Source organism: Phyllobates terribilis, unplaced genomic scaffold (genome assembly GCF_046119375.1).
Source record: "Phyllobates terribilis strain yellow unplaced genomic scaffold, ASM4611937v1 Scaffold_13__5_contigs__length_258822181, whole genome shotgun sequence".
Classification (NCBI taxonomy): domain Eukaryota; kingdom Metazoa; phylum Chordata; class Amphibia; order Anura; family Dendrobatidae; genus Phyllobates; species Phyllobates terribilis.
Window position 1 is genome coordinate 210564443 of NW_027362773.1, and position 22014 is coordinate 210586456.

General features: G+C 43.2%; 1 protein-coding gene across 2 annotated transcripts in view; it reads right to left on the bottom strand.

Annotated features, from left to right (window-relative positions):
* LOC141174663 (serine/threonine-protein kinase Nek11-like) overlaps positions 1–22014 on the bottom strand; it is a 490513-nt gene that overhangs the window by 145419 nt on the left and 323080 nt on the right. For both annotated transcript variants that reach the window (XM_073659587.1, XM_073659586.1), the window contains exons 8-9: positions 11985–12063; positions 9536–9621 (exon numbers count right to left, since the gene is read on the bottom strand). In XM_073659587.1, coding sequence (XP_073515688.1) covers positions 9536–9621; positions 11985–12063 — 165 coding nt within the window. The remainder of the gene's footprint in view (positions 1–9535; positions 9622–11984; positions 12064–22014) is intronic.

A 22014-nucleotide genomic window follows, 5' to 3' on the forward strand; every position in this document is an offset into this window, starting at 1 on the left:
TGTGGGTCATTTTGAGAATCTGGTTATGCCTTTTGGTCTTACTAATGCTCCTGCATTTTTTCAGAATCTTATTAATGACATCCTGAGACCTTTGATCGGCAAAAATGTGGTTGTGTATTTGGATGACATTTTGATTTATTCGCCGGATCTGGAGTCTCATTGGCGGAGCGTACGTGAGGTATTACAGTTATTAATGGACAATTCGCTTTTTGCTAAGCTGGAGAAATGTGAGTTCGCTGTACAGAGAATTAGTTTTTTGGGCTACATTATCTCCAGTGAAGGTTTTGAGATGGACCCGGTTAAAGTTCAAGCTGTACAGGAATGGCCTAGGCCTATTGGTTTGAAATCGATACAGAGGTTTTTAGGTTTCGCCAATTATTACAGAAAATTCATAAAAATTTTTTCTAGTATTGTCAAACCTCTGACCGATCTCACCAGGAAAGGTGCGGATGCGGTTCAGTGGTCTTCTGAGGCCATTGAAGCTTTTGTGTATCTCAAGGAGAGGTTCACCTCTGCTCCCATCCTTATGCAGCCTGATGTGACTAAGCCGTTTTTGGTTGAGGTTGATGCTTCCTCTGTGGGGGTTGGCGCAGTATTGTCTCAGGATAACGGGGATGGATTACATCCCTGTGCCTTTTTTTCAAAAAAATTTTCGGAGACTGAACTGAATTACGATATTGGTAATCGGGAATTATTGGCTATTAAACTCGCATTTGAACACTGGCGTCACTTCTTGGAAGGTGCGGAATTTCCCGTTCAGGTTCTTACGGATCATAAAAATCTGATATATCTTGATGCTGCCAAGCGCCTGAATGCCCGTCAGGCTAGGTGGGCACTGTTTTTCTCGCGGTTTAATTTCTCCGTTACTTACATCCCTGGTACTAAGAATGTTAAGGCGGATGCCTTGTCTCGCAGTTTTTCTCCCATAGTCGGTGCTGAGAAAGAGGAGAACATTTTACAAGAAGGTGTTGTGATAGCTGCTTTGGACTCCGTTTTGGAAGATGAGATTCTTAAAGCACAGGAGAATGCCCCATCTAACACTCCCCATGGGAGGTTGTTTGTGCCTGGGACCTTTAGGAGAGATTTATTTGTTGAGTGTCACGAATCTCGGTTGGCAGGTCATCCCGGAATCTCTGAGACCAAGAGACTGGTGGGTCGCAGTTTTTGGTGGCCTGGATGGCAGAAGGAAGTCATTAAGTGGGTGCGTCAATGTACTATATGTGCTAGATCTAAGTCCTCACATACTCCTGCTGCGGGGTTGCTTTGTCCTTTGGAGGTTCCCAGTGCTCCTTGGACACATTTGGCTATGGACTTTATAACTGACCTTCCCCCCTCTGAGGGTTTTACTGTCATCTGGGTGGTCGTGGACCGTTTTAGCAAGATGTGTCACTTGGTTCCCTTTGTCAAACTGCCCTGCGCTAAAACTCTCGCTAAGGCCTTTGTCAAGGAAATTGTCAGACTTCATGGCGTTCCTACTGACATTGTTTCTGATAGGGGTCCTCAGTTCGTGGCTCGTTTTTGGCGTGCCTTTTGTGACAGGTTGGGAGTTCATTTATCGTTCTCGTCCGGATATCATCCTGAATCTAATGGCCAGACAGAAAGGAAAAACCAGGATGTTGAGCAGTTCTTGCGTTGTTTTGTGGCAGACAATCAAGAGGGGTGGTCTGAGTTTCTGCCACTTGCTGAATTTGCTCTGAACAATCATACATCTTCTTCTGCTGGTTGTTCGCCTTTTTTTTGTTGTTCTGGGAGACATCCGTCGTTTGGGTCGTTCTCCAAGTTGGGATCTGCCGTGCCTGAGGAGGAGAATTTTTCCGGTGATTTGGAGAGAGTTTGGACGGATGTGCGTGGTAATCTTCAGGAGGCCAACAGAAAATCTAAGGACTACTTTGATAGGAAACGACAGGAGGTTTTGTTCGCTGTTGGTGACATGGTTTGGTTGTCCTCTAGGAATCTGCGGTTGAGGATTCCTTCTAAGAAATTGGGTCCCAAGTTTGTAGGGCCCTTTAAGGTGCTTCAGGTTGTCAACCAATCTGCTGTTAGGTTGGAGGTTCCTACCTCCTGGAGAATTAATCCGGTATTTCATGTCTCTCTGTTGAAAAAAGCTGTTGTATCGGATTGTGACGCCTCTGCCTCTGTTCCTCCAGTGGTGGAGGACGGGGAATATGAAATTTCTCGCATCCTTAACTCTAGACTGTATAGAGGTAGTTTGCAGTATCTTGTGGCCTGGAAAGGTTTCGGACCCGAGGATAACTCTTGGGTGAGGTCGGATGATGTTTCCGCGTCCAGACTTATCAGAGCGTTTCACAGGAGATTTCCTGATAAGCCTGGTCCTAGGGGATCCGGAGGATCCTCTTAGAAGGGGGGGTACTGTTAGAACCTTGCTCTTAGGTTTTTTTTCCTTTGCTGGTCACATGACCTTGTTGGCCTATTTAAGCCTGCTCCGCCCTTCTGGCTTTGCTGGACTGCATTGTATAACTACTTTCTAGCTAGCCTGTGCTGTGTATCTTACTCTGTTAGTTTGCTTGGTCTACGGACCTCTATGTTCTATATATTTTGTTTGTTCGTCTGTCTGCTACTATTTCTGTTAGGAGGTGTCCCATATTCCTCCCAGTCCTTAGTACTTGTAGGGATTCCTTCCCCACATCTATAGGTCTCCGTACAGACTAGCATAGGACTTTAGCAGGTCTGATCGCAGGATCAGGTTCCCTGTTACATCGTAGGGATTCAGCTGAGTTCTATGGTAGGGACAGATCTCCTCTCTTTCCTTAGCTCTGGTAGCAGAACATAACACACAGACATTCTAGGGAGGAGCTAGAGGAAAGCACAGACATTCTAGGGAGGAGCTAAAGGAACACACAGACATTCTAGGGAGGAGCTAGAGGAACACACAGACATTCTAGGGAGAAGCAAGAGGAACACACAGACATTCTAGCGAGGAGCAAGAGGAACACACAGACATTCTAGGGAGGAGCAAGAGGAACACTCAGACATTCTAGGGAGGAGCAAGAGGAACACACAGACATTCTAGGGAGGAGGTAGAGGCCGATACAGTCATTCTAAGGAGGAGCTAGAGGAACACAGAAATCCTAGGGAAGAGCTAGAGGAAAACACAGACATTCTAGGGAGGAGCTAGAGGAACACACAGACATTCTAGGGAGGAGCAAGAGGAACACATAGACATTCTAGGGAGGAGCAAGAGGAACACACAGACATTCTAGGGAGGAGCAAGAGGAACACTCAGACATTCTAGGGAGGAGCAAGAGGAACACACAGACATTCTAAGGAGGAGGTAGAGGCCGACACAGTCATTCTAAGGAGGAGCTAGAGGAACACAGAAATTCTAGGGAAGAGCTAGAGGAAAACACAGACATTCTAGGGAGGAGCTAGAGGAACACACAGACATTCTAGGGAGGAGCAAGAGGAACACACAGACATTCTAGGGAGGAGCTAGAGGCCGACACAGTCATTCTAAGGAGGAGCTAGAGGAAACAGACATTCTAGGGAGGAGCAAGAGGAACACACAGACATTCTAGGGAGGAGCTAGAGGAACACACAGACATTCTAGGGAGGAGCAAGAGGAACACACAGAAATTCTAGGGAGGAGCTAGAGGAACACACAGAAATTCTAGGGAGGAGCAAGAGGAACACACAGACATTCTAGGGAGGAGGTAGAGGCCGACACAGTCATTCTAAGGAGGATCTAGAGGAACACAGACATTCTAGGGAGGAGCTAGAGGAAAACACAGACATTCTAGGGAGGAGCTAGAGGAACACACAGACATTCTAGGGAGGAGCTAGAGGAATACACAGACATTCTAGGGAGGAGCAAGAGGAACACACAGATATTCTAGCGAGGAGCAAGAGGAACACACAGACATTCTAGGGAGGAGCAAGAGGAACACTCAGACATTCTAGGGAGGAGCAAGAGGAACACACAGACATTCTAGGGAGGAGCAAGAGGAACACAGACATTCTAGGGAGGAGCTAGAGGAACACAGACATTCTAGGGAGGAGCTAGAGGAACATGCAGACATTATAGGGAGGAGCAAGAGGACCACACAGACATTCTAGAGAGGAGTTAGAGGCTGACAGTCATTCTAGGGAGGTACAAGAGGAACACACAGACATTCTAGGGAGGAGCTAGAGGAACACACAGACATTCCAGGGAGGAGCAAGAGGAACATGCATACATTCTAGGGAGGAGCTAGAGGAACATGCAGACATTCTAGGGAGGAGCTAGAGGCCGACACAGTCATTCTAAGGAGGAGCTAGAGGAACACAGACATTCTAGGGAGGAGCTAGAGGAACACACAGACATTCTAGGGAGGAGCTAGAGGCCGACAGTCATTATAAGGAGGAGCTAGAGGAACACACAGACATTGTAGGGAGGAGCTAGAGGAACACACAGACATTCTAGGGAGGAGCAAGAGGAACACACAGACATTCTAGGGAGGAGCTAGAGGCCGACACAGTCATTCTAAGGAGGAGCTAGAGGAACAAAGACATTCTAGGGAGGACCTAGAGGAACACACAGACATTCTTGGGAGAAACTAGAGGAGCACACAGACATTCTAGGGAAGAGCAAGAGCAGCATAGAGACATTCTAGGGAGGAGGTAGAGTAGCATGCAGACATTCTAGGGAGGCATAAGAGGAACACGCAGACATTCTAGGGAGGCATAAGAAGAACACACAGACATTCTAGGGAGAAGCTAGAGGAACACACAGACATTCTAGGGAGGAGCTAGGGGAACACACAGACATTATAAAGAGAAGCAAGAGGAACACACAGACATTCTAGGGAGGAGCTAGAACACACAGACATTCTAGGGAGGAGCTAGAGGAACACACAGACATTATAGGGAGGAGCTAGAGGAACACACAGACATTATAGGGAGGAGCTAGAGGCCAATGCAGACATTCTAGGGAGGAACTGTGGAAGATACAGACAATCCACTGCAAGTTCCATAGAACTTTATGAGCACCAACTGTCATCTTCTATCTTAGTAATGGGAAAGTCTGTGTTCATTTAATACAAATTTTACCTGGAAATTGAGAATTTTGAGAATGAAAGATGAGTCCAGAAGAAGAAAGAAGCAGATTTATCTGATAAGATATATTACAAAGTTGCTTATTTTCACCTGTACTATTGATTTATGAAAATAAAATAAAATAAAATGAAGATTACTCTAAGGCTGAAGATGCATAAAGGAAGGGAACGTTATATCACAGGAATGTGTTCTTTTTTTCAGAGTAGATATATTAGCCTGACCACAAGAAGCGCTTAGATTCATTGCACTTTCTTTACTTCTTTCCTGTTTACTTCATTTCTTAAAATCAATCTGGCTGCAGGGGAAGAAATGGTCATTTAATGTAGATCTTGACGCTTACATAAATCAGCTATATAATAAATTCTACTGTGATTATAATCCTTAATGTTACTGATCGGGTTGGGGATCATTTATTGTTTCAGTGCTTTTATTGCCCATCACAAGTTCTTCAGCCAAAAGACGTGATCTCTATTAGTCAGAAATGATAAATATCAAATAAATGATATATATATACAGTACAGACCAAAAGTTTGGACACACCTTCTCATTTAAAGATTTTTCTGTATTTTCATGACTATGAAAATTGTACATTCACACTGAAGGCATCAAAACTATGAATTAACACATGTGGAATTATATACTTAACAAAAAAGTGTGAAATAACTGAAAATATGTCTTATATTCTAGGTTCTTCAAAGTAACCACCTTTTGCTTTGATGACTGCTTTGCACACTCTTGACATGAAAACACAGAAAAATCTTTAAATGAGAAGGTGTGTCCAAACTTTTGGTCTGTACTGTATATGTATGTATTCTGGCCACCAGTATCAGCTCACTGACAGTTTCTCGGTTAGCTCATTCTGCAGCCAGCAATATTACAGTGCAACATAGAGGTTATAGAAGGCAAACGGTGCAACATTTTTAATGAAACCCAATTGCAAAAATGATTTATAGCCTGAAATACATGCATTTAAGATTGGCTTTTACAGGCTCTTTATTTCCCAGCTAACTAAGAATCCATTAGAAAGTGCATTCTGGTAGACCGTTTGTAACTCTCTTATCTGTTTTTTTTTTTCTTACTTCCTCTCTGTTGATTTATGATCACAGAACTCAAACTTTGAGCTGAGCTTTGATGCAAATTTGAATCAGCCAAAAAAAGATTCACAAATTAACAGAACAAAAGAGTTACAAACTCTTAGAATGAGCTCACTGGTGGATACTCAGTTAACTCTTTCTGAAGTCTGCAATGTGCAGTGAAACAAAGAGCATTTGAAAGCCAAACAATGCTAAATTTTTAATGAAACCCAATAGCAAAAAGGAATTTTAGTCCAAAATGCATGCATTTAAGAAATAAAATGTCCTTGAAGGTTTCCATATCCTTTAAATTACTATAGATGCTTAGATTATTGGCATGATCACTTGCTGTTGGTTTGACTTATAATTATCTATGTGGTTGAGGTCAACTTTCAAGGTGAATTTTGGCGGTTTTTTAATAATATAAGCATCTAGAAGGGGAACCCTGTATGATGATTACTAGTGTTCAGGGTCAGAATCCGGTCCTTGATTGTCAGTGCCCACCCTACATCTATACTTAATAAACACTTCCATTTTTTATTGCATCATATTGATTATTGGAGCTTTGCCATAATAAAACATATCACCTAATCACAGGAGGCGGTAAAGGGTCTGACAGTGGGGACCCCCACCAATTACAACAATGGGGGTTCCAAAGTCCACTGTGTGAACAAAGTTTAGCAGTGCACATGTATGACCATCACTGAAATCACTGTCTTTGGGATTGTCAAAGATGGACGAGAGCTTTACATGAGTATCTCCAACTACGTTAGTGCCATTGATTTAGGAGTCACACGTGTTCACTATAAGCTTTATTCACCCAGGGGACTCAAGGACCCCTGAGATTATGATGGGTGAGAGTCCCAGTAAAGAGACCCCAGAAATCAGGTGATTCATATCTCATATTCATTGCATATGGAGTCATAAGCAGTTTTTCAGAGGGTGAGGGTAGATGGACTTAAAGGGAATCTGTCAGTAGGATCAACCCCCCTAAGCCGTCTATACGAGCACGCAGGTCACAGAAAGCTGAATAAAATGATGCCTTGATATCTGCGATCCGATGTCTTATTTCAGAGAAATTCACGTTTTTCTTAATATGTAAATGAGCTGTTAAGATCTATGGGCGGGACATAGATCTCCACAAGAATCTGCCTCCAGAGCTTACTATAAATAATGGGGCATTACCAGTGTGAGACATGTAATAACTCAGTCAGCTCTCCTTATCTACATGTTTCCCACTGGTAACTCCCCCTTTCACTTAAAATAAGTTCTGGAGGCAGATTCTCAGGAAGATCTCTGTCCGGCCCATAGATCTAAACTGCTAATTTACATATTTAAAAAAAATTGGATTTCTCTGGAATTAAAAATCGGATTGCAGATATCAAGTGACAACACAGCATTTATTCATATTTTTGCGTATATTTGCAGTAGGTCAAGAAACATAGACTATTGTTCATATTGTCTGAACATTGACTCTTGAATTGATGTTTTTGAGTTGCTGAATGGTTGCTGTTTACCTATTATATCAGCTCCTACAGGTGATTGTGTTTCAATCTTTGGAGGACAGGGATGCAGAGTCATTGAATAATCAATATTTGCTAATATGTTGATTACCCATTGCATTAGTCCATGTAGCTTGTTGACCTGCAAAAGAGTGAAGCGAAACTATGCAGATTGATTAAATATTTAAACAATGCAAATTAAACTCATCCCACCTTCCCTCTGACCTGTGGATGATGACCTGAACCACAGATGTGGGTATATAAAGGGATCTATATCCTTATTCAGAGACTCTACAGAACAGAAGCCAAGACACCATGGCTCCATCAAGAAGGATACAGGTTTGACATTCTATAGGATGCCAGTATCACGGGTGTGTCAGATATGACAGACAGTCGCTCTGCATCTGGCTGCAGAAGGTCATTGCGTTTTGCATTGCGGACATATTCCTAAATCCTTCTCACTTTTGGACCCAATGGCAACCTCCCGCCTGCTCTGATTGACACACCTGGTCTGGGTGTTTATAAACTCTCAGTCTGCTGCAGGGAGTCGCTGGTGATATTTACATTTCCCCTTGTGAAGGCTTAGAGCTACAGCAGTTGGATAGCTTTCTCTCTGGTGCCCTTGGAGGACGTTTGGTGTCTGCTCAAGCTAAGTTTTCCCCCTTTGTTTGTCTCCCTTGTTGTCTTTAGTTTATAGTGGGGAGTGACCAGTGCTCACCCCCCTCCCTATCTAGGACCTAGCTCTAGGGATATACAGGGTTTAGGTTTCTGCTTGGCGATTGGTGTGGAACCAATATAGGGACGATAGGGTAGGCAGGGTGTCATTAGATCTGTCTCGGGGTCTCCACTCCCCTTTTCCCTAGTGTCTGGGCTTCCTTCCCCTCATCTGTTCATGTTGCAATTAGTTTTTCCCACACTGTGCGTGACAGCCAGCTTAAGGGACCACAGTCCCAGCTGGAAGAATACGGATCTGCTCCTTTGACCATCACTGAACCCATGGAGACATTTGGGGAAGCCACGTTGGGACCCACTGGTCTCGTAGCCCCATGGAGATGTTAAGAGACGCCAGATTGGGACTCTCCGGATACCTGGTCATGTACCTCGATGGACTGTCAGCTTCCTAGACTTGTTGTTACCTCCTCCTCCGCCAAAAGCGGGGTGCCACCGGTGAGGTAGTCGGCCCTGGAAGCCCCGAAACCACAGCTGTTTTAATCCCTGCGAGTCAGCGGAAGGGCGAGACTGTGTAATTTGCTCCATCTTGGATATTTTCTGAGACTGTTCTATATGTTTATTGTCTGTTTGGTGGTTCAATAAATTATTGCCACACTGTCTTACCCTCACCCTGTGTTGTCTAAGTAGTATTATGCCCACATAAAAGGAGAGCGGGCACTCAGTGGGATGAGCCCTGGTCCATGCGGTCTTTCTAAAGGCAGCTGGGCCAGTGGTCGAGAGCACCCACTGACCCTTGTGTCTCCACATCAAGGTATCATTTTATTCAGCATCCTATGACCTGCACGCCCATGTAGATGGCTTAGGAGGGTTGATCCTACTCATAGACTCCCTTTAAAACAAAAATCAACAGGTCTAAAAAGAACTATAATAAAATGTATGGTATATACACATCCTAACCTAGGGTAGTCATCAAATCTCAGTGCATTAACACATACACAGGTATAAAAACGTCCTACTGTGGATGATAAAAGGTATAATAATAATTCCACGTGTTTCAGTTCATAGCGAACAGATGAAAATAGTCTGAAATAACTATAAGGAGTTGAGTTCTGCAGATGGTTTAGTTAGTTCTTGACCTACATGTCAGGTACGGCTCAGACGAGCGTCTAATTAGCTGGATTCTTGAACGTAGCATTTGATGATATTGATTAACACAAGTACAAGTGTTGTACGTACATGGCAGCCGTGATCCTGGCGACGTCTTCATCCACAGAATCTTTTCTGTCTTGATGGATCACCTCCTGCAGCCATTGTGAGAGAACCTGTAATTGACGAGAGCAAAGACTAAGGGGACAGGCGGACATTCACAATAAAATACAGAACTGCAGCCATATTTCCAGCATGTCCAAATGTTGTTGTTGGGGACATCAAAGACAAGCTCCACCTGTAGAGACACTTTAAGGCCATGTTCACACATTCATATACTTATAGAAGCCGCCAGAGATTTAGAAGCAGAAGACGCTTTCTGAAAAAAGTTAGTGATGTTTTTCCTGAAGCATCTCCTTTGTCATTTTTTTCAGTCATTTTTTGTAGCTTTTCTTCTTCCAAACATAATCCGCCTGAAAAATGAACAAGTCTCTTCTTTTAGCTGCTTGACGGATATCAAAAAAGTTCAAAAAGACGAAACGTGCACAGAAAGTTGTTTTAACATTACTGTGCATATATTCAATTATTTTTACTTTTTTTTTAGCAAGATAGCATGTGCAAATACCCTTAGGATACTTTCTCATAATTACTTTTTGGTGATTTTTTTATTCTGCGTATTTTCGAAAAAATCCAAATGACCTTTACTTAATAGGTACAGAAAATCTGCTACATCAAAAACTCACCAAAGCTTATCGTGGGAACGTAGCCTTAGGCTATGTTCACATATGTTGGGTTTTTCAGCGTCATAAATCTGCAGCAAAACCTAATCTGACGCAGGAAATCAGCTGGGTTAAAAACGCAGGTTTTACTGGGTTTTTTCAGTGTTTTTTTCACTGTCCTTCTGTCTCTATTTTTGCATATACATAAAGTTCTGTGAAAAAAAGAACAGCATTCTATTTTGGCATCAAAAATGCTGAAAAAATGCTGATGCAAATTTTGGTGCGTTTTTTCAGCGTTTTTTTCACCACCCGTTCCTATGGGTGAAAAAATGCTGAAAAAACGCTGAAGGAAGTGTCATGCTCTATTTTCTAAAAACCCAACCAAAGCACAAAATACGCAACAAAAAAAAAACATGATGTGTGAACAGAGAATTCTGGTTTCTCATAGACTTTGCTGGTACTGCAAAACGCAGCTGAAAATTTGCATAAAAATATGCAGCAAAAAACACTGAAAAACCTAACATGTGTGAACATAGCCTTATACTACATCTTCTGCTTCCTGCAGTTATCCGGTGGTAGCAACTGTTTGGTGGTATGTAGATAATCCGGACCTATGTCGATCTGATGGCTCATTTTAAAAGATAGTATATATTGGATTTACTCTGGATACTATGAATCGCAACTCTGCAAGTATCTGCAGGAAAGTCCTCAAGTCTGCACCAAATCTTTTGCTGATCCAAGTAGTATTTTAACGTCAGTCTCCGGCTGTATCGGCACCGGCATGGAAACTTTGTTGAGAATATGTGCACACGGAATCTTTTTCTGAATTTTCAGAGAAGAAACTGAGCGAAAACTCAATGTTTTTGACAGATTTGGAGGAGGATTTGAAGATTTTCCATCCAGTTTCTGCTCCAAAAATTCCTTGAAAAACTCTGCATGCACTAAAAATGGATACGCCGTCAGCAGAAGTGAATAGTTTTTTTATTATTATTTTTTACTTTTCTCAACTTTCTTTTTTTCTTATTGTGAGATTGCACACTTTGCTGCAGATTAGTAAAAAATGACTTCAGAATTGAACCAAATGGGGAAGTTTGGCAATAAAATTACAGTTTTTCGGCAACATACGGCGGATAATAAAGTCTTATCCACTTTGTTGTCACTGTAAAGTGCTCCAGAATATTTCCGCCAAAAATCCGGACAGAAGATGCGCAACATTTCCAGTATGTGTGAACACAGATGAACAAACCTCCATGGAAACATAGCTAAATGTCATCTAGTGTAACACCATAATATATGGCGTATAGCTTTATGAACGGTGCACATGCTGGTTGTGTAGCATATATAGAACGGTATGGAGAAATATCAGTACAATTGTATATTTCACACCTAATAGGATTTCCTCTATCATTTCTCTGCTACAATCCAACAAAGTCAACTTCACTCAGAAGAAGTTCTGAATTTTGGACAGCAGCTTTCTACAAGTTTGCAGCTTCTGCCCCCCGCCGAGTCTATTCTCTCACTGAAACTTTCCTGGATTCCTTTGTCTTCCTCTGTTTCATTCTCTACCCATTACATCAAAACTTGACGGAAGAGAGAAGAATGCCAGCAGCAATTAAATCCTGAAGCAAGAACCCAACACATGCTCGCGAAGAGATTGAATCTTTTCCTAATTGCAAACGACTTGTGGTTCACATGGAGAACAGAAATGGCGGTCTTTAACCCTATGTATAATTGTCGCTGGATCAAACATACGAATGCTTTAATTGGGTATATGAACAGCTGGTTGGATTGATAATGGATGGTAACGCATCCATACATACCTGCCGTCTATGAGTTACATAAGGACACTGCAAGATTTCTTTGGCACTTGGACGAAGCGCTGGATCCTTCCTGAGCATTCTGAAAGCATAACAGAGAGATAAGTGTAGAAAAGGAAAGGTGACCTGAAGAAACGTTGAAGATCTTGACTAACGTAGCATGGGTTTATCTCCTTTAAAAGTAGGAACCACATTTTTGGAGACTGTTACTTTAAGAAGCACAATGTGCTTAGTGGTTCCACCTCCGAGAAGGCACAGAATCTTGGTGGTTTTAATATGTACTTTACTGTAAGGAGTTTTCTGAGGACATAAGACATAGTTTGTTTTTAAAATGCAAAATAATAAAATGTATTAATATAACTCAAATAAGAAGACGGCACTTATCCCTCTTCTCGCGATCCAAGGAGTTCCACTTCTGCATTCATTCTGCTGCATTAAGAGAGCTTCTTCTCCCTCCCTGTGTTGGTGATGTGATAAAGGGGGCTGGCTATCTGGCTTGATTAGTAGCCAAGTCAAATCCTTTTTCTAACTCTAGAAAAATGCAAAGAAAAAGGCCAGCTTACCGACTGAACTGATCCACAGCCAGCCCCCTTCATCCTATCTTTGACACAAAAAGGGGGTAAGCTGTCGCCCGGTGTAGAACAAATGGAGAAGGGCCTGGTGGTAGTACAATGACAAGCTGACACTCTATCAACTGAGTTTACCTAATGCAAACACAGCAACGTGCCAATGGTCCAACTTTGTGGGTACAAAGATACTTGGGCTTCCAAAACACCATAATGAGGACATCACAACAGCTGACATGTTTGCAGTCCTAAAGATGACTACCTGTTAGTGGGACACAAGTTGGAGATAGTACAGCATGGAAATCTTTACATGATTAAGTGCCAAAATGCGTTCAGTAAAGAGTTGTTGGCTCAAAAGTAGGTTAGTTGTGCTGATCGCTTCATGGTAAACAGGAAAAATTGAGATGAGAGTCATTCTGCCATTCAGGAAAGTCAAGACATCAGGCTTCCCAAGAGCTGTCATCCTCATTTTTGTCACCATGATAGCACCATTCCACAGTGATGGATAAGGAGACATGGCGGCATGGACTGGTCACCAGGTTCTCCAGACTAGATACTTGTGACCCTTTTTTGGGGTGTAGTATAGGATTTTTGAGAGAAAGCCTCACACAGTGGGAGACTGAAAGATTTTGTCTCACAAGTAATTATCATAATTGATGCCTACAGGAACAGGCTTCATGAACGTTGCATAGTTGATGATGGCCATTTTGAGAACTGACCCGTCTTATATACCTACTTTTGGCCCAAATTTGAGCACCAGAAACTAAATATGCTCATTCAGTGCTGTATAGTTAATTTTCGCCCAATATTTTGTATGTGCGAGACTTAACACTACTTAATCTACCTTCTATATCAACTTTTGCCCAATTGTGGGCAATTAAGACTAAACATGATCCATTCAGTACTGTTGCATAAGTTGAGCTTAGTTTTGAGCACTTAAAAGTTGAAACATAATTTATACCTGATTTTGGTCCGGTTTCGAGCACCTACGAGACTAAACATGACCCAATCAGTACTGTATACCTCCTTTGGGCTCAATTTTTGAGCACCTAAGAGACTAAACATCATCTACACCTACTTCTGACCCAATGTTAAACATCCAAAAGGCTAAACAAGGCACGAAAAGTACAACATATCTACTTTGCACTTTTGGCCTGATTTTTATCACCTACGAAAATAAACATGACCTGCTTACCCCTGTTTGCTTACTTTTTGAAAAGTTTTGGGCACCTAAGAGACTAAACTTGCCCGAATCAGTACTGCACACCGCAGCATCGGCGTCTCTGCCCCTTGTCAGACGGAGACGACGTCCCCCTTACCGCCGCGCTCCTGGTCCGGTGTCTTCTGGCCTCCCTGTTGCTGCTGGTGCACGCAGCTTCCTGGGCACTGTGCTTAGGGCGCGCGCTCCCTCCCTCTTAAAGGGGCCGCGAGCTCCCTCCCTCTTAAAGGGGCCGCGCGCGCCGTCCTAAAACGTCCCCTGCCAATGGCCGGAGGACTTTCCCTATTTAAGGCACCTCCTCCAATATGGAGGTGCCCGTGCAAGGTTGTTGCTCTTTGATTCTTACTGTTGCTTCAGCCCTCAGGTCCCTCTGCAAGTCAGTACTGTCCGCCAGTCTGTTCTTCAGTCCAGTCCGCCAGTCTAACTACTATCCAGCCCGACAGTCTGTCTACAGTCCAGTCCGCCAGTCTGTCTATGGGCCCTGCCCGCCTGCTTACCTGGAAGCACCTGCCTGTTACCTGCCGTGCCTGCCCGCCTGCTTACCTGGAAGCACCTGTCTGTTACTTGCCGTGCCCACCAGCCTGCTTACCTGGAAGCACCTGTCTGTTACCTGCCGTGCCTGCCAGCCGGCTTACCTGGAAGCACCTGTCTGTTACTTGCCGTGCCCACCAGCCTGCTTACCTGGAAGCACCTGCCAGTTACCCGTTGTGCCCGCCAGCCTGCCTACCCGGAGCACCTGCCTGTAACCTGCCGTGCCCGCCAGCCTGCCTACCCAGAGCCCCCGTCTGGCTATAAGCCGAATCAGCCTGCTTGTATACTTGGACCATCCGTCAGCCTGTCTGCCGTGCTCATCCGCTGTACCGGTCAGTTCCTGCCATCTGACCCGTGGGAGTCACCTGCTCTCATACAAGGTCGGTCCCAGAGTGGCACCTGGTCCCCCTGCTCGGTCCCTCCCTGGTTCACGGAGTCGATTGAGCCGCCGTGCGACCTTGGTCAGGCCGAGTAGATACTTAGTCACGCCCCTCTGGTCCCTCCTTCCACCGCAGCACAGAGGTTCCACCACCCGGATCCGTAACACACACCTACTTTGGTCTTAGCTTTCAAGCTTTAAATCTACTTTAGGGACAATTTTTAATCATCTAATAAAGTAAACCTACTGCACATCTACTTTTGTTCAGTTTTGAGCATCTAAGAGACTAAACAATGACCGATCAGTTGTGATCCACTGTACACAAGCCATGATTTCTCTAAGCTAGGATTCTGACCTGGGTCTGCATTTTACAGTCATTTTTCCAAAATCTCTTAAATAACATGATATTATCTATTTCGCTGCTGCGCTTGATCATAAATGAAATTTGCACAGACATCACATCCCTAATCTAGAACTGTATATGCTCCCCGGTTCCTGTACTGTCTGGCTCTCTCATGGTTCAGTAGACCTTGCATTGCTCGATGTCAGTTTCTGCAAATGAGATGTCTGCCCTATAAGAGATGTGTTTTTTAGGGCGTCTGGTAATGCAATTAAACGCAAAACATAATTGTTCGGCTCAGTAGAGTGATTGTGGGAGATGTAACAATTATACACAGTCAGTGGCGCAAATCTAAGTCCTCATTATTGGAGTCTGGCTGGCAGCTTTTTGACTAGGGGGTAAATTATTTTAAGTGACCCAGATATAAGTAGTTGTCAAATTTATAGATAGGGGCAAGACTGGTGCAAACATTTGGCAAAGCAGGGAGTCTGCAACCATTTGCCCCCGGTATCAAAAGTTTTGGAAGTCCCAGTCAACCAATGCTTAATACTTCTTTACTGAGCAACACTGCAAGTCTGTGCATGATGTTACCTCTCTCTCCCTCTCTCTTTCTGCAAAAACTTTATCCCAGTTATCAAGGATCTCTACCCACTAAAGATTCATGCAAGAAACAAAATGTTAGTGGCTATCTTTAATAAATGAAATGGCGCCAGGTTTCAGTCTTCAGCCCCCTTGATATATAGTTTTCAGCCTGATCCAAGTTTCTGATTTTTCCGTTGAGGGATTATCTCTCACAGCAATATAGGCTGTGTGTATCAAGGGTGCTGTTTATATGTCAGGACAGTTTCTATCCTGCACTCATTTCTTTCTCATGTTCTTATTGATAGCTTGTTTTCTCTCCCCACCCTAAGACTGTAGATGCTGCACAGGTCTCCACAGTGTGGAGATAGCAGAAAACATCTGCAGTCTCAGGGTGGGGAGAGAAAATGGGATGTTGCAATCTCTAACAATGAGAGAAGGGAGGGAGAGGGTCAGAATGAGCAACGGGAACCAGTAGTTCTGATGGATTTGTAACATTTTTTACATGACTTAATTTTGCTATGCAGAAGCAAAATGAAGGACAATGTTTCAAAAGTTGCTTGACTTTGCATTTAAGAAGCAAAAGAACAATAAAAAAAATCTAAAAATAAAGTTATATACAGCCTTTAAATATGAGGAACATGATACAGGCATCAGAAATCATACTCTTAGGTTTTGGGATGTAGGTCAAATCTTAGTGTATAAAAAAGGTATTGTATATAAAATGCAAAATCGGTCAACAGAGTTCAGCCCAAATTTAGAGTCTGGGCACAGATCAAGCCATTGGCCATATACCAGTATATAAATGGTATGTGGCCAATAATATAATGTATATTATGAAATGAATAATCGCGATAAAAGTATATCTATTTCATGCCATATGCACTTTAAATCCCCTATTAAAAAACCTATAAACTTTTGTAGGAGTTTTTCATGCATCATAATTCATTTTGAAATAGGTGAGACTATTATGTTCTTTATCGTAGATTCCTTTTTTGCCGCTGTTCTCCATATGATCATCGTGCCTTTCTACTTCCATGTACATAAAAATATGCAGAAAAATGGATCCTACAATAGGCCAGTAATGAAATATCTGTTCTCTTCTTCATACCGTGCCACATCGCAGCTTGTACAAAACGGGGCATTGTATTTGTATTTGATGACTTAAATGGAGAACTGTATCATTCTGAAAAGCAGCACAATATAAAAGTGGGTTGTGATACATGCTGATCAGCAGTCGGCTCTCAGGCGCTAACTTAAAAAAAAAACATGAAAGGGATGCAGCAAATGTCGCAATTATAAAAAGTACAGATCCTCCAGGTGCTGACTATAGAAAGGAGAAGACCCAGAGAGGACAAATCAGCTATAAATATTACACAATGGTGAGGATTATTGAATTGGTGACTGTTACCATTTACTTTTACTATTTTTTTGTACAGCAAATAGGACACCATTAACCATAGAGATGAAAGTAGAAGATGAGCCTCACATTACAGAGGTGGGCAGCCAGCAACGCCATCTTGTACCCCTGGAACAACAGGGTCAACGGGCATCAGGGACCAATATCAGTGCAGAATGCTCAATCCTGGTGGCATCATATATTGCATCGCCATCAGATTGGCTTAGGGCTAATCCAGTGAATAGAGTCTTGGAGATGGCTCTTTGCCCTTAAAGGAATCTGTCAGCATGTAATCTAAGAGCAGCATTATGTAGGGGCAGAGAACCTGATTCCAGCGATGTGTCACTTACTGAGCTGCTTGCTGTAGTTTTGACAGAATCCCTGTTTTCTCTGCTGTAGATGTAGCTCTGTGTAACTCCGCCAACACCCCTGTTCGGCAGCTTATTGTCAGCAAGCTGCCAATCAGTGGTGGAGGCGGGGTTACACAGATTAGCCTGACTGGCAGGCGACAACTAATGCTGCAGTGATAATCTCCTTCTGATAAAACACTGATTGTATTAAAACTACAAGACACAGCCTAATAAGTGACACATCGCTGGAATCAGGCTCTCTTGCGCTACATTATGCTCCTCTTAGATTAAATAGTAAAAACCTCCTGATTGATTCCCTTTAACTCACACAAGAGGGTTTGGACTTTTCCACAGGGAATCTCTTGGTTGCTACCTATGGAGTAGGTAATGGATAGACAACAGATAAGCAGTACCAAGACAGGACTCATAGTCGGACACGTCATGGGTAAAGGCAGGCAGAATGTGGTCAGAATTAATAGTTTGGTAGAGGTCAGGGCGGATATCAGACAAATAGGCGTGATAAAATACACAAGACTGGAGTAATAGACCTTCACGTACTTTAGAAACCAAGTAAGTGATGAGTGAGACATCAAATTGCTACAACATAATTTTATTGTCTCTTGGATCTGCTTCCGTCACTAGGTGCCACCATGTTGGTTCTTTGGGCAGTGCTTGAGGAAAATCGGTACCAGAGGCTCTGGGCAGCAATGGTTCGGTCCAGATACAGAGGCTAGTGTGACTGGGACCTGTATTACCATACAGTTTTGCAGTAAGAGTGTGAGCACCATTCAGATGGAACAGCACCACACTATTAAAACTCCCAGCTTACTGCTGGGAGTTGCCAGTTATGGTTTATGTGACATGCAGAAGTAGTGCTGTTGCTTCAAAAGCATGCAGCAACTATTAGAAGTAACACAAGCACAGGAGACAGGAAGTGTTGTGCTTCAGAAGCATCCGGCAAATAGAGGGGTTAACACAGTCACAGGAGAAGGGGAGTGTTTTAGCAAAGACCCAGGGGGATTGTGGGGAACTTGTTTACTGTCTGGCTAGAGCCGAAGAGAAAAGTGGTGTATGATCTGCATCTCACAGAACGCAAGGGAACAGAATTCAGGTCAGGAGGGAAACTAAACAAAGGTTAGTTAGACTCCCTAAGCTAACAGTGTGGAGTATTATCGGGCAGAAAGATAAGGACTGAAAGGAATCCTGTCATGGGGATCATCTCCCTCATCAGACCCTTCCCCCCTCCATCTCCATGCAGGATAAAGAAAGCTGTGTACTAGTGAGTCCTTGTGAAGGAAAAGTCTGTGGTTGTGAATGCATTAAAACTGTGCTGCACTGTGCTACTGGATAATAGACTGTGTACTTCTGTGCTGCGAAGGAGAGTGTACTGTTATTACTGGAGCCTGTTGCTCAAAGAGACACTTAAATTGCACTGCCCATGCCTCATTAAATGTTACTGTTCTACTGTTTCTGAGGACTCATATCAAATGTGTCTGGTCAGCAACTGAATCTATCGTGTGCCTGAGAGAAGCTGCAGCCTATGGCTGCCCAGAATAATGGTTCCCCCAGGATTCCAATGAATTCATGTAACCGGTCTCGTCCCTATCTGAACTTAGGCGGCGTAGGTGTAATATTTATACTACCTCTGGTTTTTTAACTCCTATCATGCCTATTTGATTTTTTTCTGACCTTGGCTTGTTTACTGACCATTCTTTTAACTTCTGACAATTTTGGCCCTTGTCGTTCCTCCTGGTTCTGACCTGGCAACCTGACCATTCCTGCCAGACCCAGACCGCTCCACATATTCTCCAAGGACTCAACCTCAAGAAAACTGTTCACATCCCTTAAGAGTGAAGCCCAGGTCTCCCATGGGACCCAATAGTCAAGTTGACATACGGAGACTTGCCATGCAATGCACCCCTGTAAACTTAAATATGAAAGTAACTTCTTCATAGGGGATGACGACAGGAACCCTAGTGCAACCTACTGGAACTATGATGCATGACATGTATAGTACAGGGTGGAGGGACCAGTCCCTGGTGCTACTGCAACTTCTGCACGACTTACAGTTACACGCATCCCAGTTCCACCTGCTCTATGTGGGATGGACACTTTTAATGTACGGGTTCACCCTCTCTGCTTACCCAAAATTAGAAAATATGAGACCTTGTGTTCATCAGCAATCACTTTTATAAGAAATGGGAACACAGAAAACAAGTACTGGGCCCATGTTTACTAGGCTGGGTTTTGGATGCTGTGAACACTAAGAGTAAAGATCTGCCATTTTTCCAATGGGACCATCTCTTTCGTATTTTATCATAAAAAATTAATGTTCAAGCCCAGATGTCATTTTTGATTCTGTGTGTTATTATGATGTTTTACAAAGTTATTTTTTTAGTTCAAGTGCTCTTTTCCATCTCCTCTGCATATAGTGGGTTCTTCTTAGCCAATTCCTCTGCCACTCCACCTCCGCACATCACCTGAAGCCTCTTATCATTTTCTTGGAGATTTCCTAGACTTCACAAGCACTTCTCTCCGACCTAGTTTCCTACTGAGAAAGTGAAAATTGTGTCCCTTTTGCTCAGTCCTTAAATTAGCAATGCAGTGACCCTCCCCCTTGTTTTATGTTCCTTTGCGTGCTCTTAAGAAGACTATACTGCCGGCAGTCAGTGCTTTGGGCTTGGTAATGAGGCTGGCACTGCCCGTCTCTTCTTGCCATTCATGAGCGGAAATGCCTGCTGGTTTGATCCTCGGATGTTCTAAGAGAGATGCAAGGCTCTGGGGAACCTTAGAGAACTACTGTAGACACAGCGCTAACAGGCTGCGGGAAGGTCCCCAAGGCAAAGCTCTCAGCGATCAGTCTCTCTGCACTCAATGTCTCCGCCAACCTCAAGAATATAGAGGAGTCAAGCCCAGCAGGGCAGGGGTCGAATGACAGAATACTGCCTAAAGAAGAAATAATAAAAGAGCTAAAGAAATAATTTAAAAAAAACATTCCCCATCCTAAAAAAATAACAGTAAATATGAATCTCTGCAATTTCTATCAATTGTTTCCTCGCTATTACCGTAAATCTCATCCTTATGCTCACATTTAAAGGGAATACGTAATTAGAAAATGATCTTGCTAAAATCAAGGTTATATGTGACATTCATTTTTTCACATTTTTTGGCATTTTTTTCATATCACAATCTTTTTGTTGCAGAGTTTTTATAGGTGTTTATAACAACTTTTTTTCTTCTCTTCCAAAAACTTTGGAGACATTAGTTACACTACAGTCTATAGCAAATGATTTAAAAGTGTATATTGTAAGATGGCTGTCAGACACATAGTGGATGGAAGATAAACCTGGAGTAATGCTTTAGTACATATAGGACAAAAAGGGGTTAATCGGTCATGACAGGTTGATTATGAGCAGCTGAATGGTTGCTCACCATATCTCCAACCCTGGGTGTGGTTCACTTGGTAAAATGAGACCTGTTTGTCTCACACGTGACTGCGTGTATGGAGGTGTGCAGATCTCCAGAACTGAGCGCCTTTGCTAAAAGACCAAGAAGCTGGACTCTAAGCCAGATGGGCTAACCAGCACTATTGTATAGACTTGGTGTTTTATGTTTAGTTTTATGCCGGACAAGGGCTGTATTTGAGTTTCCTGTGATGTGGTTTATGAGGACTGAAATAAACCAGCCAGACTTTAAATAGAAGCGGATTCTGTAATACCTCATGTGACGTGCAGAAGTAGTGCTGTTGCTTTAAAAGCATTCAGCAACTATTAGGCTATGTGCCCACGTTGCGGACCTGAAGCATATTTTTTACGCTTCTCCCTGGCGGGAAAATCGCATGCGGATATTACATGCGGTTTTCCCGCCAGGTAGAAGCGTTTGTGAGGCGTCTTTGCATGCATTTCCGCATGCGGGTTATCAAGCACTTCTCCAAGCATCACTTGGAAAAGTGCTTGACAACTTGTTCAGAATGGTAAAAAATAAAAAAATAAACTTTATACTCACCTTCTGATGCATTCTCTGCCCCGTCCGGAGGCTTCAGCGGCTCACGCTGTTGTGTGCAGGACCTGCGGTGATGTCATTGAGTCATGTGGTGGGTCACATGACTCAATGACGTGGCAGGTCCTTCAGACAACAGCGCGACGGAGGGAAAACATCAGAAGATAAGTATAAACTTTATTTTTTTCTTTTTTTTACAGGTTCTTTGGTACCCAGGTCTGGATGAGAGTCTCCTCTCCTCCAGACTTGGGTACCATCCGCACATTGATTCCGCTGCGCTTCCGCAAAATTAATGAACATGCTGCGGTTTTTTGACCGCAGCATATACGCTGCGGAAAAATCCGCAGCATGGGCATTGACATTGCGGAATGCCATTGGGGACCATGGGGTGCGGATATACATGCGTTTTTCAAGCGTTTACGCTGCGGAAATTCCGCAGCATATACGCTTGAAAAACGCTACGTGGGCACACAGCCTTAGGCTGTGTGCCCACGTAGCGTTTTTCAAGCGTATATGCTGCGGAATTTCCGCAGCGTAAACGCTTGAAAAACGCATGTATATCCGCACCCGATGGTCCCCAATGGGATTCCGCAAGTTCTATGCACATGCTGCGGATTTTTCCGCAGCGTTTATGCCGCGTTCAAAAATCCGCAGCATGTCATTTAATTTTG